The sequence below is a fragment of the Coccidioides immitis genome (assembly GCF_000149335.2).
Source record: "Coccidioides immitis RS genomic scaffold supercont3.2, whole genome shotgun sequence".
Lineage (NCBI taxonomy): Eukaryota > Fungi > Ascomycota > Eurotiomycetes > Onygenales > Onygenaceae > Coccidioides > Coccidioides immitis.
The window spans coordinates 204,228-219,959 of NW_004504309.1; the positions used below are offsets into that span (position 1 = coordinate 204,228).

Consider the following 15,732-nt stretch of genomic DNA (forward strand, 5'->3'; position numbering starts at 1 on the left):
CACAACGGCCGAAGCCAAAAATAGCGCTGAGATAAGCCGGAGCTTGGCGCCCAAAGCGGGCTAGCGCCGGATGGACTGAAGGGCTTTCTTTGACGCCCTCCAAGGCAGCCTCTGCCTCTTCCCTTCTCCTTCAGACCGACTGCATCGCCAGACGCCCCGTCTGCTCATTCACCGCCGCTGCTACTTTCACTTCTTCGCCCATCTCCGATCACCCAAGAGCCTAATCGAACATCCTATTTGTTGTCTTCTTTGCTCTCCATTACTCCATCGTCGTCTCCTCGCCACATATCTGCACTTTTCTCCGTCGCGTCATCAACAACAAAACATCGAAACAACCCGCCGTCGAAAGCCCATCGCATACTATCACCCCGTACCTTGATAGCTATCCAATACATCATAAGCTCGTCAATAAATCACCATGTCTGGAAAACTTGACACGTCTCTTGATGAAATCATCAACACCACCCGTGCTTCGCGCCGCCAGCGTCGCCGTGACTCCAGATCCACAAGAGGCAAAGCTGCCTCAGCTCCTGTTGGAGGTGTCAGAAAGCCGGCCCGCCAAGCCAAGGCTGCTGCAAAAGCCATCCCTACTGCACCGTCCACAGGAACGGGCGAGAGCAAAATCATCGTGAGCGGCTTGGTATGTGCTCTACCCTCTCCTTCCAGGCGCATTCGGGGATACGCAGTGATACTAATATCTAACAGCCCTCCGATGTCAATGAAGCGAATATCAAGGTATGTTGAACAGAGGCGCTCTCTGGGTTTCGTTCGCGAATGTCCGTTTTCAATCTCTCTTCGGTATTACGATCGAAAGCGTCGCTTTTCTTCACCACTGGTCATAATACACTGCAATTACGATTGCTGTGGACGATCCGTGTATATTCGTGTACACATCGTTGGCATTACAAGACAGTTGGCACCTCCATCAACTTTTGCTCGCCCGGTTAAGGCCTGATGTAAAGCTAGTCCCGGAGTTGAGCCCTGTCATCAACATGCAGATGTCTGGACATGCCCTGTCCTCCTGCCCGCGCAGCGACATCCGTGCAGTCGGTCTACAAGCTGCACGTCATCCCAGCCACTTGAAGAATCAAAAACTCTTCTTGGCTACGTTTTGAAAGCATTCCTTTTGCTTGCGGAGGTGTTGAGAATCAGCGAGCGCAGCAGTGAGAGCAGCATAGCACCCCCTAAAACTCTGGCAACTTGTGGTTGGCCCACGCCTATCCATGTCCGATGAGAGACGAGCGCCCCTACTGGTAAACGAACCTGAAGACGGCCTTATCGTCATCGCTCTCAGCCTTAGGCAGAGATAATAATTCGACTCACGCCATATTCCTCCTTTTCAAAAGCGACGGTCTGGCTTTGTTGAGCATATGCAGTGCATATCGCCCCCTACTTCCAATGTAGGGTTCTATGTTTTCGGTGGGAAATGGTATAATTTGGAGTGGGTGCCCAAGAGAATTGGGTGGTTCGGGAGGTTGAGAAATCTTGCGTTGCCTCGAGCTATTGGGTTCGCGTAGCATGAAGATCGGAATGGGAAGAGGACCAGGGAAAATCCTTCTGTCCTCTCCGCAGCGATGGTCGCTACTACTTACTAATGCTGTTATTGCTCTGTGCTCGCTGATCCACGGTGCCTTTTTGCTGGCGGTCTACTGCTTAAATTGAATTCTTTTACTATTCTCGATCGCGTCTACATCGGAATAGAATTCAAGACGCCTTTTACTAATGTGGCTTCGAAATAGGAATACTTCCACCAATCCGCTGGACCGGTTAAAAAGGTCATGGTCACTTACAACCAGAATGGCACTAGCCGTGGTATTGCCTCGATTACTTTTGCTCGCCCAGACACCGCTGCCAAAGCTGCCAAGGAGCTCAATGGCTTATTGATTGACAAACGACCGATCAAGGTACGTCTTAAGATCTCACAAGTTTGCATGCGCCATTGGCTGACAGTGATCAATAGATTGAAGTTGTAGTCGACGCTGCCCGGGCTCCCCCGGTTCCTCCCGTCAAGCCACTCGGTGAACGTGTTGTGTACGTAGAAACAATCCTTTCGCTGTGACGGAGCATATCTAATAGACCCCAGCCTCCCAAAGGCCCAGCCTAAGCCTGTATCCGCTGCAAAGTCCGGCAGACGTGATCCCCGCGGACGTACACGACGTGGTCGTAACGCCAATCGCCCGAAGCCAAAAACTGCCGCCGAGTTGGATGCTGAGATGGCGGATTATTTCGAGGCCTCTGAGGCCGCCGGTGCGCCAACAAATGGGACTGCCCAGCCGGCAGCGAACAATGAAGATATGGGCATGGATGAGATTTCTGTAGGTCACCGCGTCCTATAAACACATAACTCTTGGCTGACGATCGTGGTACAGTAAATCCAGTTCAGTTAACGGTCGACGGAGAAGAACGCGCTTTTGTACTTTTACTTTCTCGGTCGGCGACTCGCCAGTTCAATGACTCGCTCTTTCGTGAACTCCGAACCTCATCACGTTTTCCGCAAGAGGAGTCGTTGATCTACGGCATCAACAAGCGACTTTCCTTTCTTTCTTTACCCTTTCAGATTGTTTAATCGTTTCTTGCAACCTTTAATTCGATGGCTATGCTGGGCGTTTGGATTTCAAGAATGGTTTCTTTACTATTAGTGATATAACATTCAAAAAAGAAAAAAATTATTCCCACTTGCAGATTGTCAGAGCCTTGGTGCGAAGTGCACTTCTCTTGTGATCGAAGGGTCGGACGGTCGGGGAACTGGTAGATCGGGGGGCTTTGGGGGGAATTTCGCATTCAGTTTCTTATTTCCTTTGTAGCGTGAGCGTAGCATGGGGCTCAATTCTAGGTAAATTAGGCGTTTCGGACGGACCTTTGGTTATTGAGTATTGTCATCTGGATTATTTTATTTTCTCAAGCAGTCAGCACAGTAAAAGCCAGAATCGCAAATGAGACCAAATCTCAGGTGAATGGCAGGCAAAATATAAAGGTGTAGAGCACAAGACCGCGGTGATGGTTTTACGACCTCCATGTCGTACGCGTCGCTGTTGTAATGTGAGAGAGCCCCATAGGAGATTAATGGTCAATCAGCTGGCAACTATGGCAATTGTGGCATGATGGATGGTATTCATCACGGACTACATTGTAGGGATGCGATGCTAAGAACAATCGATAGACAAGAGGCGGTGAGAAGGACCCGACACAATGGTGATTGAAACATCATCAAACCGGAGATGCTGGGGAGATGCATGGAAGACCCGACGCGGTCGAACAATCGACTATTCAAATATCAAAGGGGGGCCAATTGCGGAGGTGGCGAGGAGATCATAATAACTTTGCACGTAGCCTACTTTCTTTTACAGACAAAAACAAGAACTAGCTTAGTGCGCAAGGTACCCGACAGAGTGGGAATATAGCTCGTGCGTTTCCTTGGGCTTCCTGCTAGACTACGAGACTGGGGGAGGGGTTTGCAGCGACTAGGTCAATGGCGAGGGGGAAATAAGGGTATCCGACGGGAGGGATCACAGACCAGAAAACCAGATATCGATGGGCTTTGACGTCCAAATGGGGGAGGGAGGCGAACAGGGTGGCCAGACGATGAGAAATCAAGGCGTGCGGGGTAGAGCATAAAGAAAAAGGGACCCGATAGCATAGGAAATATCTCGCGTCCAACATGGGTGGACAGAGAGGATCGAGCGAGATCAGGTTGTCTAGAGTGGCGATAGTCGCAATCAAGCATATAGGTGTGGGCGAAAATATGAGGCCGGTGTGTGGGTGAGTCCGACGGTGTGGATTAATGTCTTTGTTGAATCATAACTGTCCAGATTCTCACTGCGGGCAGATGACCAGATCGGACATGTTCATCCAGTTTGCACATTAACCAGCTAGTCAGCGGTGATGGAGGAGGTCGACGGGGTGGCGCCATTGAGATGCAAAAGAGATAATCATCAAGTAATAGTGCGAACTGGTCTGGAACATATACATATGCACAGACAACTCATTGTAATATGTGCTTCAGCAAATTATCGGCGGTCGAGAATGTCCATAATAGGCAGATCATGTTATCTATCACAACTCCAACGCCCCAGACACCCCCGATCGACTCCTCCGCCCTACCTACGCACAGACTCCATGCCCCAAGATCTCCGCGCAAACTCAATCGATATACGACGCCACCCTATCCAAGGTGTAGAATATGAGAACAAACAGGGAAAAACGAAGCAGGAAAATAGCACAAAGCTTGGGCAAACGATTCTCCGCGCCACCCCACCAGGATTTACCTCTCGATCAGTGGCGTCGCAAGGCCACGAAGAAAGCAAATCTTGTGGAACACGGACGGGCAGACCCGAGGGGGTGGATGTCAAAAAGCGTACTCAACAGAGGTCTCGAAGAGCTGTATGCGGCCTCTGGCTGGCCCTCTCAAGTCTGGAGAGTTTGGAGGGCTGGCGTTAGTTTGTCAGGACCGGTACATCGGCAGCCTTGGTTGCGTTGTACATGCCCAAGATTGCTTGTACCTCCCAGATAAAAAGACGGGGGAGCTGCATGGGATCGCACCGCTTGTGTATTTGACATCAACACGCGTTATCGTCAAAGCTTCAAGCCTTGCCGTGAAGTTCGAGAACGTATGACGTAAATCAAGGGTGGTTCAAAGGTCAACACACGTCAGTACCGGCTTCCGTATCATTTGCACCATATACTAACGTAAGAGAAGTCACGTAAAAAGAGAGAAAACCAGACACGCATAGCTCGGCGGCCATACTCATATACTAAGCTTTCCAAAAGTTGGAAAGATCACTGCACACCCAGAGTTCGATGTGAAGAGCAAACTCGAGTTGAGGCTAAAGAGAATGTCGACTAGGTGAAGATCTCGATGATTTACAGATCTTTGACCTTGTGATAACACTCCTCTGTTAGCACTGGTTCCTATCACCGAGCGCGATTCCTCTCAAATCATCGCATCGTGGTCCTTTTCCTCTTGTTCAAAAACATTTCAGGGCTCAACTATGCTTCTCGCGAAGCGTTTGGAATACTGTCGATGTGTATTGGAGGTTGTGCTGCCACGCTGTGTGATATTGTAAGTCACTGGCATGACCACGTGCTGCATCCTCAGTGCGTATTATGTCCATTACCACAGAATCGGAGATAATCCAAGAGGCAAGGCAGAGTTCCAAGGCTTCCGGAGATGAAACCAACAAGATACAGACCACTTGTATGTAACTACATATCTGCGATCAATGACTTATGAGAATCCATCACAGAGAAACGTGTGGGCTTAATTAGGCAAGAAAAATTTTTGAATCGATTGAACATTCGCAGCCAATATCGTTTTCAAAACAAAGGGGCCATCTGGTTGCAATTCACAGTTGGTGCATCCTCCGGAGTTTCCCACTCCGGTCGAGGAGCCGGGAACCCCTCGTGTTCTGGGTAAAGAGTCTCGTTCGTCTACCTTTGCCAGATGAGGAACGATAGGAGACTTGTGTGATCGTATCCTAAATTAACTATCGGTCTGTGGCTTCGCAATTTTCCTTGAAACAAAGATTGTTTTTCTTTTTTCTTTTTCATGAAGAATCAAAAATATCATCACAACGCCCCTTGCACACCGGCGGTGGCGAGACAAGGTCCTTCAGCACAGCTGGGGTAGAGTGGATGTTGGAACTGTTTTTTTGTGACGAGAAATCCAGCTCCATGGACCTCCGTGGAGAAATTGTCTGGAGAGCCGCGCGGGATGACAGAGGATGATACTCCATGTCGAGTGTTCAGTGATTGTTTCGCTTCTTTGCAAGATACCTCGACCATCCCTTGTCGAGTCCAGAGCAGGCCAGGCAAACCGTTGGGCATCCTGCGGGATAAGGGAGGATATTCAAGGCAACGAGCGGGGGGAGTGGGATGCGAGCGAGGACCCCAGGAGGAGAGTGATGGCGAGAATACACATCACGTTGAGATGTGATGCATCCATGTGCCTCGGGCCACGACGCCCATTCGATCACATCCATGTCCAGGGCAGAAAAAAAGGCGCCGAATCTGCTGTGTAAAACGGACTGTAAAAATGGTGAGCAATGCGCCCGTTACGCGCCCTGACCAGCCGTGGATTGTGATTTGTCCGGATGTGGAATATTACACCCGTTTACAAGCGGGATTACCGCTTCTCTGTGAATTATACGCATTTTCATTGGCTAAATTATAAAAAAGTCAGCGAATCAGGTTAAATCCCGGGGCCGGGCGGGGGGGAAGGAACAGAAACGCGGGCGAATTCCGAAAAGAAAGACACAAACGCAAAACAAACCCCGGCAACAAGCAGCAAGCAACAAGCATAGTTTGCCCGATAGCAAAGGCGATGAGGTCAAACCCAGGGCTCGATCTGACGAATCCCACACCGCAACGCACGCAACTCCTGTTGAACTATCACAAACGATCGATCAGGCCGGTGTGCATACTGCGCTCTCCCAGCACCCGAACAATGGGGATTTGGCCCACCGAAGCCATCCCCGTCGCGTCGCAGCGCCAGCTCCATGCCCAACTGAGCAAAAATATACCGAGAATGCCGACTAACCCCCACCTCCACAGCGCACCGCTCCTTGAAGCAAAAAGTAAAAATGAAAAGAAAAAAAAGGGGGGATTGATGCCGAAGAAACTACTCCGTAGTGGCCTGCGGAATCGCCCATCCGCCGACGGCGTGTTCCAACACCATGGCTAGCGGGCGGTTAGCGAGTTTAAGCGTGAGGGGTTGTCCGGGATCTCGGGTTACCCCAAATTGCTTGACCTTGGGCATACGGAGCGAGGAACAGAAGCGCGCACTAGTGAACAAGTGAGGGGTGGAGGGAAAGGGTCTGGCCCCCTTTTGAGCTTCAACTGCCGTTTTTGGACAATCGACGGCAAGCATAATGGCACTGCGTGTGGTTAGACACCGAACCGTTGGAAGACGAAGGGAGGGAGTGAGAGTCCGTCGAGGGGACGAGAGAGCAACCAGCAGATCGATGCCAATAGTCTCGATTGTCCTTGGGTTCGGGGTGAATGGCAAAGACGATTCAGCGAGCAGATCGGGTGCCGAAGACATCCCCGATTCCAGTCCAGACCGCTCGAAGAGTCGAGGGCTCGGACAACGTCAAAATCGAATAGACTCGCATAAGTCAAGGCCGCATAGCACAATTTGCCACGATGCTTTCGCTTCCGCCTCTGGCTGCCCTTGAACTCAATTACCCCAGAACGTTCCGAAGGTTGATTCTGCAAGCCCCAAAGGGCTGATGGACATCTCGCATATTTTAAGAAACTCCTAATCGGGGGAAGATATTCGACGTAAACTTCCGGGAGGCATCCTCCCTCCCTTCCGCTGCCCAAGAACCGCATCCCTGGAGCGAGCCGCGCGTGTCGACCTTGCCTGAAATAGCAAAGTGCGGTGGGGATGGTGTGGTCTGGGCGGCGCAGGAACAATGCAAGCTGTGCAGGGCGGAGACTGCAGAACTCAGGGGGAGGCGAATAACTGGACGGATCCTACATACGCTCCATGCCCTGAACCAGGTTGTTGGATTTTGAGCTCAGATGGAGATCTGGATATGTCCGATTGTGCGTGTGAAATATCAGATAAACACACTTCGTATGAAGGAGAAATATGAAATAGTACCCACGGGGAGAAAGGACTCGAACAAAGAGAGAGAGTCGAGCTAGGGGCATTCCCACGCATGCTCCGGCTAGTGAGTTGAGGAGTCAGACATCGCTGATCTTCCAGCCTGCGCTGGCTCCTACGATCGTCAGGATGGCCGGGGACAGGGCTCTTTGGTTTATACTGGGGTCTACGGAGTATTATGCGTCCAAGAATAACTGCTGTCCTGCCATCACGGGCACTGCCTCGACATGGAAGTTGAACAGGGCTCAGAGGCATACTAAGTAACTACTCCATATTATTGCTATTATTATGATGATTATGGAGGTACTCAGCAGTATGGGCTTTCTCCTGTCTGATGGGTTGTCACGTTGGCGCGACCGTTTCGCCCCCCTTTTCGACGTTGGTTGTTCTGTGTTGGTTCTAGAAGACTAGTGGTGCGGTCGGGATAAACTCGGCGTCTCCTGACGCCGCCACAAGAAATGAAGACCGCCAACTCACCAAGGTACCCCCATGTCTTGATGTTCTGACAGGGTGGATGAATTCTCCGTCCTGCGAATAACAACCAACGTCCTGTGGTATGTACTCCGTAGATAGAATGTAAACCGGCCAGAGAATGCGCAAAAAATAATAAGCCGACGGAAAATTAAAAAAATAAAAAAATTGAATGTGACAAGGGTGGGATTCGAACCCACGCGGTTTCCCATTGGTGATATATTACCTAAAACCAACGCCATAACCACTCGGCCACCTTGCCCTTACAGGTTATGTAATAGGCCCTCCTAAGTATTTCTTACATTGGAACCCTCACACGAAGCGCACATTCGGTTAACCTTTTTTTTCCGCTGCTGCTTTCAAGCTTTGGCAAGCGGTTGTGGGCCTCTTTGAGTCCCTCGACCAGCAAAACCATCGACGATTTGTTTGGTTTACACACACACCCACACACTACGGAGCGCAGAGCATTGCTATATTGAAGAGCCAGATCATTCACCAGTCATGGAGAATGGCCGAAGGTGCCAAACGAGGGTCCATCTGGTTGCTTTTTTGGTGTCGGCTCCATCATGCCGCGGGATCGCTGACCCGGACGGTTGGCGGGAGGAGGCAGAAGCTGCCCAATGAGGCTAGTGTGGGTGGGCACCAAGGCTCCATAATCCAGCGGGAGGGCCGGGTCGTGAAGATGGGCGGCGTGGCCCTCGGAGTTGGGAGAGGGAGGGAGAGAGTGGGCGAGCAGCCATGACGAGTCTGAACAGAGACTGGGGGGAAGTGAAAAACATGTGTTCGCCTTGCCGGAGTTTCTCTATGGGAGAAGAGTGCTTGGGGTGAGACTGCACTTCCAGTCGTTACAGGCCATCGTTGACACGTGCTGCCAGAATGAATGCCCAAGTTCCCAAGGCAGACAGCTAGACAGCCAGAAGAGCTGTCACGAGCTCCTTATTTCCCGCGAGGGAGAGCATCCTATTAGCCGGAAGGTTGTGTGAGGGTGAAACCGGAATAACGACACGCTCTCCCTTCATCAGAAGCCAAAATGGAAAAAGTAATTCATTTACCCGCTGGGCTGAGCTGCTCGTTCTCCTTTCTTTTCGGCTCCACTCCTTAGCTTCCCACGATGACGGTTCCAGCCCGGCGGTGGATTCCCGCCTCTTCTTCCAACTCTCTGACCCATGTCTTCGTCCCGCCCGTGCGGATTCCCGAGGTTACTAGTCAGCCATGAGCAGCTCTCCAAGTCGCGGAAGCAGGTCCCGTAGCAAATAACCCAAATAAAAAAAGTGGATTCAAGGTCCAGCTATGCGAGTAGCTCACTCGCCGTTGGGTGATCACAATCCGACGATGAATTCCAAGGGACCGGAAACTGTTGCAAAGTCAAAAGGGATCGGTGGGACTGTTCCCTTGTGGATGTTTCTTCGGCCAGAAGGGTATTATTTAAAAGGGACCAGAGTCCGCTCAGCAGAGCGTGAAGAACCTTCTGTTATTATGACTAGGTCATCAACATACTCTGTTTGGAAGTCGATGTAGTACATTCGCTACAAAAAAAAAAGAGTTTGTCACACTCCTGCCATTCGCTTGTTACATCTGCCATAACACCCTCCCCCCAAATCGTGAAACATTCCAGACCACGTTTCGACACTTCACCAGCACCACGAAAACATCGCGTCTGTCAATTCTGCCGACGTGGAAATCAAAGCCAAACACAGACGCGAGGCCTGATAGCGCGACGTCACCGCCTTTCTACTTTTGTTGCGTGTGCGGAGAAACCGAGTCGACCACCACGAACTCCGACGTCCAATCCAATCGTCGCCAGCAGTTGAAACGCGGACAGCGTGGGGAGAGAGCCGACACTAAGGTCGGGGAAGCGATATTTCCCCTCCGTATTTTGCTTTTCTCTCTCTGCTGTCTCTCTCGCCCTCTTCAAAAGCCGCCTTATCGATTAGGTTGGGTATCTGGCCCCAGCGATTGGGCGACATCGCTCGAGTCGAGAACCACCGCCATCCCACTCAGAGGCCCAATCCGACCCCACACGCCTGAAGTATCGATTCCCATTCGTCGGAAGTGTCGGTGTGCCTTGTCATTTCGACAGCAACAGGTATGTGTGTGTGTGTGTTTTTTTTTTTTTTTTTTATTGACCCTGACTCACTTTGGTACCCTCTCGCGTGTCAAGTTACTTGTATGGAGAGGGGTGGATGTATCTCCGAATTTTAAACACAAGCTATCGGCAACCATTAACCAGAGACTCACCTTTTTCACAGACACAAAGGGGCTAAATTCCAACTTCGCCTGAATCTTCCGCCGCGTTGGTTGGTCTTAGTCACCAAAGTAAACCAGTATCCGCACTTTGCAGAGACTTTGGATCTCCAAGGTACCGGAACGTCCAAAGGACAAAGAGAAGCCCAACCACAACAAACAACGCATTCAGGCAAGAAACAAATCGCCCGTGAGGCCCCAGAGGTATAAGAATAGGAGGTCAACAGCTCGTTTGCACCCCCGCATCTCCGCTCTTTCATACATCATACATTGCATTCCAAAGAAACATACTGTCAATTATTATCATTATTATCACGCCGATATTCTCGATCATATAACTCCATACTGATCGACACGGTGCCCTTTTTGGCCTGCATAACTCTCCACCACATTTTATTTTACGCCATCGGACACAATTCCGACACCTAGCCTGGACCTTAAGTACCAAGCAGACCGATCAGAAACACTAAGGCGTCTTGACATCAACGACTCAGAAACAAAGCGTCGAATCATATCCAGCCATTTCCACTACCCCGACTACGGAGATTCATATCCTGTCGGTGAAAGGAAGCACGAAATTCGCAAACGAACGAAAATCAAAGGACTCTTAAAATTAACAAGAAGTCCTTTTCCTGAAATTATCTTCTTACATCCCTGCACCGGGGGAAGAGAAAGAAAAAAAAAAAAATTATCTTCAGCTCTGACGGCACCTCCACTGTGCAACGGCAACCGACTCATTTCTACTACTTCGCCCATTCAAGAATCTGGGGTTTACCTGTGCTCGTGGATTGGGCACAGTGTCTTGATCCAGTGACAAAGCCAGCGTCGAGCGTGGCATTCTGATTTGCGACCAACAAATCTTTCTTGGCCCGTGACAACTTCACAGGGCTCGCCCTCACTGACGTGTGACTGGTGCGAAGGCAAAGAAAGAAAGAAAACCAGAAAAGGCGGGCTGACTAGTCAGTTCCAGTCTGGCCCCTGCGACCGACCCAACAGCCGAAACAACGCCAACCGGTGGTCGGAGCACGCAGCAGAGAAGTAAGAGAGAGAAAAAATAAATAAATACGGTGTGCACACGCTAAGCTCCAATTCGATCCTTTGTGACGCCCCGGACTCGGCGGACCGTTCCATGATCCTCTACTTTTCGTGTGTGCCACCCCCGACTTTTTACTAAATTTACTCCGTACACTATATTATTTACCCCCATCCCACTCAGCTCCGACGCAAATCCACCGCTTCATTGTTTCCTCCCACACACACCCAAACTTCTATTTTTCTCCTCTGGGGATAAATCCGTCTGGACTTCCTTTATCTCCAACCCTGCAGCACAGGCAACAACCTCACTGCAAAGTTTCCGGACTTGCTATTTTTCCTTGGATGTGTTGGGTTGTTTGCTACTCTGCGACACCCCCAAATTCAGCTTATACTCCGACCCGACAACGAAACAAAAGTTGCTGTGCCCTTTACTCCGTTTGCCTCTCTTACCTTTATTTAGCTCCTGGCGTGCGATATATATATATATATATAATTATCCAGTCAGCCCAGAAGCTCCGTTTCCCTTCGATCCTTACAAACATTTCCAGTCACGACATACTACTACTACCAAGATGTGGTACGGCTACGGCTTCAGCAGCAGTGCTGCCTCTTCTCCATCACCCTCATCGCTCCCTCCACCACCTCCACCACCATCTCCCAACGACTCCCTCCTCGACATCAGCCCCCGCAAGACATCCTTCTCCACGTCGTCTGGACGCAACACATCCTGCGCCTTCCCATCCTGGCCCAACCGATCCTCGCTCTTCTCAGACTCCGACGAGAGCGCCAGCGCGTTCCTGTCGGACGAGGATCTCTTCGTGGCCTCGACACCTGACTCGGTGCTCAGCAGCGACGACGACCTGTCGCTGCCGTCGAGCGCGTCGGATCTCACCACAGAACAGCAGATCGGCCTGATCCAAGCGGCACGCGAGAATGAGACGCAGGGGTTCTTCGCCCAGGTTCAGGCGCACGCCCGGGCCCAGCAGGCTCTCCGGGTGGCCCAGCAGACGATGGCAGCGCAGGCAGGAGCCAAGCGCAAGAAGCGACGCGTCGTTACAGACAAGAAACGCCGCGCTGGCTCGGCGTCCTCGTCGTCTTCATCCAAGGCGTCCTCCAAGGCCGTGTGAAACCGATTAACCGCGGTAACGATATTATACTCTTCTTTTTTCAACATTGTTTCGCCCGATCTGGACGACGACACCTCGACTCGGAAGGTCAAAAAAGGAAAGCCGACGACTACTTTACCGCATGCGTTTGCAACACACGGTAGCCTCGGTCCATCGGCGGTAAGGCCTACAGACCACAAAGACAAAAAACGTCACCCTCACCACCCTCTTTTATTTTTTTAAACTTTCAGCGGTAGGGCTGCGAACCCTGGCTCCGCATCCACCCGATGGAGGGAGAAAGCTTTTGGCGAACAAACAAGTAAAACAACCACGGAAAAAGCGGTTGTCGCAACTCCACGTGAAAGTCAAATCAACCACGCGGAATCGCCACGAGAATACTTTTTTCTTATTATTGATGATTTACGGACTTTTGCCGTTTTTCATCGATTCGGATGGAAGTCCAGCCCAAAAAAAAAAAAAGCTTGAAAGGAGGGAAACGACTTTGATCCGGAGCGAGAGTTCCGACCCCACGACAGCCTCGGCTGTTATGCGATTCGCTGTTGGGGGGAAGACGGGGATTCTCATCTGCACCGTCCATCAGCCGCAAGATGACTCGACACACACGCATACACACGCAAAAACAGTGTGTTACCTCTTTTTTTATTTAGTGTTGACGGTTACTCCGGGACTCGTATTTGGCGCTGTGACAGGCGAAGAGTCGTGTTGTTCTGCATGTTCGTCGCGTGCGCCTCACCGACTCTGGGCGGCTGGCGGCGGAGCTGCGGAGGGAGAATGCTGAGTCAGCCAGCCAGCCAGCCCTTTCACTCACCGCCTGTTGTTTTGTCGTCGTTCCTTATTCGACTCTCCATCATCGCTCGCTCGCTCTCCCTCGCACGTTACACCCGACAGACTCTTCCTCGCCCTATGAAATCTGTCATTTTTTGTCGTGCATCCCGTTCCCTGTTTCCGACTCTTTTTTTTTCTCCTCTTTGATCTTCTCCTCGGGCTGCCCGACAGTTTCGATACCAAGTTTTTTATTATTATTATTTTTCTATTTCGGAGTATCTTTTAACTGTTAGCCTATTTTTATCTTTACTTTTTATTTATAATCTGCCCACCAATCGCACTATACCCCCCCGAGATTCGTCATCTCGAGTCTTTGTCGTGTTATTTCTCTTGTTTTTAAAAAAAATTCAGCGTTGCATGGCGAGGATCTTATTTACCGTCTGTTACTCCAGCATAGCGAGGTGGTGTTTGGAAAATTGGCATGCATTAACTACTACTACTACTACCACGATGGCATCGCAATTTCACTTTCTCTCGCACACACGCATATATGCATATTACATAGCGATATGGGACCCGCAAAACTCGGCCCCCAGTCTATTCTTAACTAGTTGATAGTCTTACAAATAACTACCCCCAAAAAAAAATAAATAAATAAATAAAATAATCAACACGAAATCATTTTGATCTCTTCTTTCCTCTCCATCACCAGCATCATCATCATCCTCTCCTTCCCCACGTGAACATTCGACAGGCAGCAAACAAAAGGGAAGGAGATGATGTCATCACCAGCCTTACCCGGAAAGAGCCCAAAGACGCATCGTTGTTTCTGCCCAAGGCAGGCAGTAACTTCCTAAAACAATACTTCCCCACCTTCCCCCCCTTGACTTGACTCACACAAAACACACACAACCCGTGAACCCTGCGAGAGGCTGGAACTTCTTGAAAGCACCAACAAAAATGCACGCCCGCATGGACGGTCCGCCTTCATCAAACCGAGACCTTCGAGTGTCACTAATAGATTGGACATACAAGATGAACCAAAACACCCCCCCCTTCAGGATTTTGCTTCATATTGAGGTAGATAGTAGCAACATCTACATCTTCTGCGTGTAAAAAGGGGACCCCATGCCCAGGCTGGGGGGTGTTTCGGGCTGCACAGCAAGTTAGCAACCCTTAGACAGCCGGTAGTTAACAAACGATAAACGCTGCCCCGTAACTTTGGGAATAGGCCGGGCTGGGCTGAAGGGATTCACTGCTCGCCCTACATCGCCACGGAGTTGCATGGATATGCATAGAATACATGATCAGATCAGGGTGAGAAGAGTGATAGAAGAGTTAAATTATCGGTTTCATGTTAGGATTGCCGTTGCTCTTTGAGGCTGTACTCAGTTTTGATTCATAAATGTACTTTATAAATGAATGTATGTATGTATATACCGAATATACTTTATAAATGTATGTATGTATATACCGAAAATGGCAGACTGTTCTAGTGGTGGTAGATTATTATTATTATTATTATTATTCATTATAGTCTTATGCAGTCAGTTAGTGGTGGTAGAGGCATGGTATGCAGACTGGATCTGTCTCCTGAATCGCTGAGTTTACTTCAGAAATACTAACAGGCTCCTCCCCACCCTCTTCGCAAATAAGTGGATGGGTTGTCGAGGAGAGATGTCGGTAGCTGTCAAGGCATGTTCCCGAGATCCAGGCCCTCCAAAGCTCATTGTGCTTATCACTGCAGGACTCACAAAGATATCCCGTAATAATAAAAATTGGGAGAGAGAGGAGTGATGAAGGGATCTGAAAGACTTCACAAGTGAGACCCCGTCGCCGTGGTGCACTTCCCGGCATTCTGGTGTTTGAATAAATAAACCCCCTCCCGCACTACAGCAACCATAATGCTGTAGCCTCCAGAGGGTTATAAGTGCTCTTCTCTTCACGTTTTATACCCAGCACTAGGCGCACCAAGTTCCTAAGGATATGGAGGGGAGTCCTGCCTCATTCACTCATTCCGACTCGGGGGAAAAGCAGACGCACGGAATCTCGGGCCCTACTGAAAATTTGAGAGTTACACTCGGTTTGAATAACACTGGAGTGCGACCAAAAAAAAGAAAAGAAAAGAAAGAGAAAGAAAGAGCCAAAGAAGACGGAAGGGGAAAAAAAAAAAAAAAAAAAAAAAAGAGCCGTCTACCGAGAGTCGATGCGAAGGCTGTCCTCAGTTCAACAAAACCATTTACTCGTATGCAAGTTTTGGGTAATGCAATCATTGAGATGATTGAGGACTAAGCATTTAAACAAGGACCATATCACGGGCGAATTTTTTTTTGCGTTCGATCGTTTGGTTAATGGTTGTGATCGAAGGGTTATCTGTCCTTTGGCTTCTGTTAAAGTTGAGTTCCGGGGTAGTAAAACCCAGCGTGCTAACTAGAAAGTGTGTATCATATTGTATAGCATATTATCAATGAATTTGTCCGTGAC

General features: G+C 49.8%; 5 protein-coding genes and 1 non-coding gene across 6 annotated transcripts; 5 read left to right on the top strand and 1 right to left on the bottom strand.

Annotated features, from left to right (window-relative positions):
* The first annotated feature begins 143 nt into the window (after nt 1–143).
* On the top strand, nt 144–2,905 carry CIMG_09786 (RNA binding domain-containing protein). The gene is made up of 6 exons (XM_001240164.2): nt 144–640; nt 706–735; nt 1,740–1,904; nt 1,961–2,031; nt 2,084–2,315; nt 2,370–2,905. Exons 1-6 carry the CDS (start codon nt 419–421, stop codon nt 2,370–2,372), a joined length of 723 nt encoding a protein of 240 aa, XP_001240165.1. The 5' UTR covers nt 144–418; the 3' UTR covers nt 2,373–2,905.
* Nucleotides 2,906–4,025: 1,120 nt separating this feature from the next.
* CIMG_09785 (uncharacterized protein) lies at nt 4,026–5,915 on the top strand. The gene is made up of 3 exons (XM_001240163.2): nt 4,026–4,646; nt 4,697–4,843; nt 4,900–5,915. Exon 1 carries the CDS (start codon nt 4,181–4,183, stop codon nt 4,508–4,510), a length of 330 nt encoding a protein of 109 aa, XP_001240164.2. The 5' UTR covers nt 4,026–4,180; the 3' UTR covers nt 4,511–4,646; nt 4,697–4,843; nt 4,900–5,915.
* Nucleotides 5,916–6,364: 449 nt separating this feature from the next.
* Nucleotides 6,365–7,587, top strand: CIMG_09783 (uncharacterized protein). The gene has a single exon (XM_001240161.2). It carries the CDS (start codon nt 6,867–6,869, stop codon nt 7,170–7,172), a length of 306 nt encoding a protein of 101 aa, XP_001240162.1. The 5' UTR covers nt 6,365–6,866; the 3' UTR covers nt 7,173–7,587.
* Nucleotides 7,588–8,252: 665 nt separating this feature from the next.
* Nucleotides 8,253–8,339, bottom strand: CIMG_15036. Its single transcript has one exon. It is a non-coding gene; the product is annotated as a tRNA-Leu (tRNA).
* Nucleotides 8,340–9,409: 1,070 nt separating this feature from the next.
* Nucleotides 9,410–10,620, top strand: CIMG_09782 (uncharacterized protein; the record flags this gene model as incomplete). The annotated part of the gene is made up of 3 exons (XM_001240160.2): nt 9,410–9,495; nt 9,596–10,163; nt 10,327–10,620. The coding sequence occupies 3 exons, from the start codon at nt 9,410–9,412 to the stop codon at nt 10,339–10,341; spliced, it is 669 nt and encodes a 222-aa protein (XP_001240161.2). The 3' UTR covers nt 10,342–10,620.
* A 962-nt stretch (nt 10,621–11,582) lies between these two features.
* CIMG_09781 (uncharacterized protein) lies at nt 11,583–13,937 on the top strand. Its single transcript, XM_001240159.2, has one exon. It carries the CDS (start codon nt 11,929–11,931, stop codon nt 12,481–12,483), a length of 555 nt encoding a protein of 184 aa, XP_001240160.1. The 5' UTR covers nt 11,583–11,928; the 3' UTR covers nt 12,484–13,937.
* Nucleotides 13,938–15,732: the final 1,795 nt, after the last annotated feature.

Excerpts from the sequence above, each read along its gene's own strand:
- CIMG_09786 (XM_001240164.2), top strand. The coding sequence starts at position 419 with ATGTCTGGAAAACTTGACACGTCTCTTGATGAAATCATCAACACCACC. Across the intron at positions 1,905-1,960 it reads TTGACAAACGACCGATCAAG|ATTGAAGTTGTAGTCGACGC; the intron begins GTACGTCTTAAG and ends AGTGATCAATAG. Across the intron at positions 2,032-2,083 it reads CCACTCGGTGAACGTGTTGT|CCTCCCAAAGGCCCAGCCTA; the intron begins GTACGTAGAAAC and ends AATAGACCCCAG.
- CIMG_09785 (XM_001240163.2), top strand. The coding sequence starts at position 4,181 with ATGAGAACAAACAGGGAAAAACGAAGCAGGAAAATAGCACAAAGCTTG.
- CIMG_09783 (XM_001240161.2), top strand. The coding sequence starts at position 6,867 with ATGGCACTGCGTGTGGTTAGACACCGAACCGTTGGAAGACGAAGGGAG.
- CIMG_09781 (XM_001240159.2), top strand. The coding sequence starts at position 11,929 with ATGTGGTACGGCTACGGCTTCAGCAGCAGTGCTGCCTCTTCTCCATCA.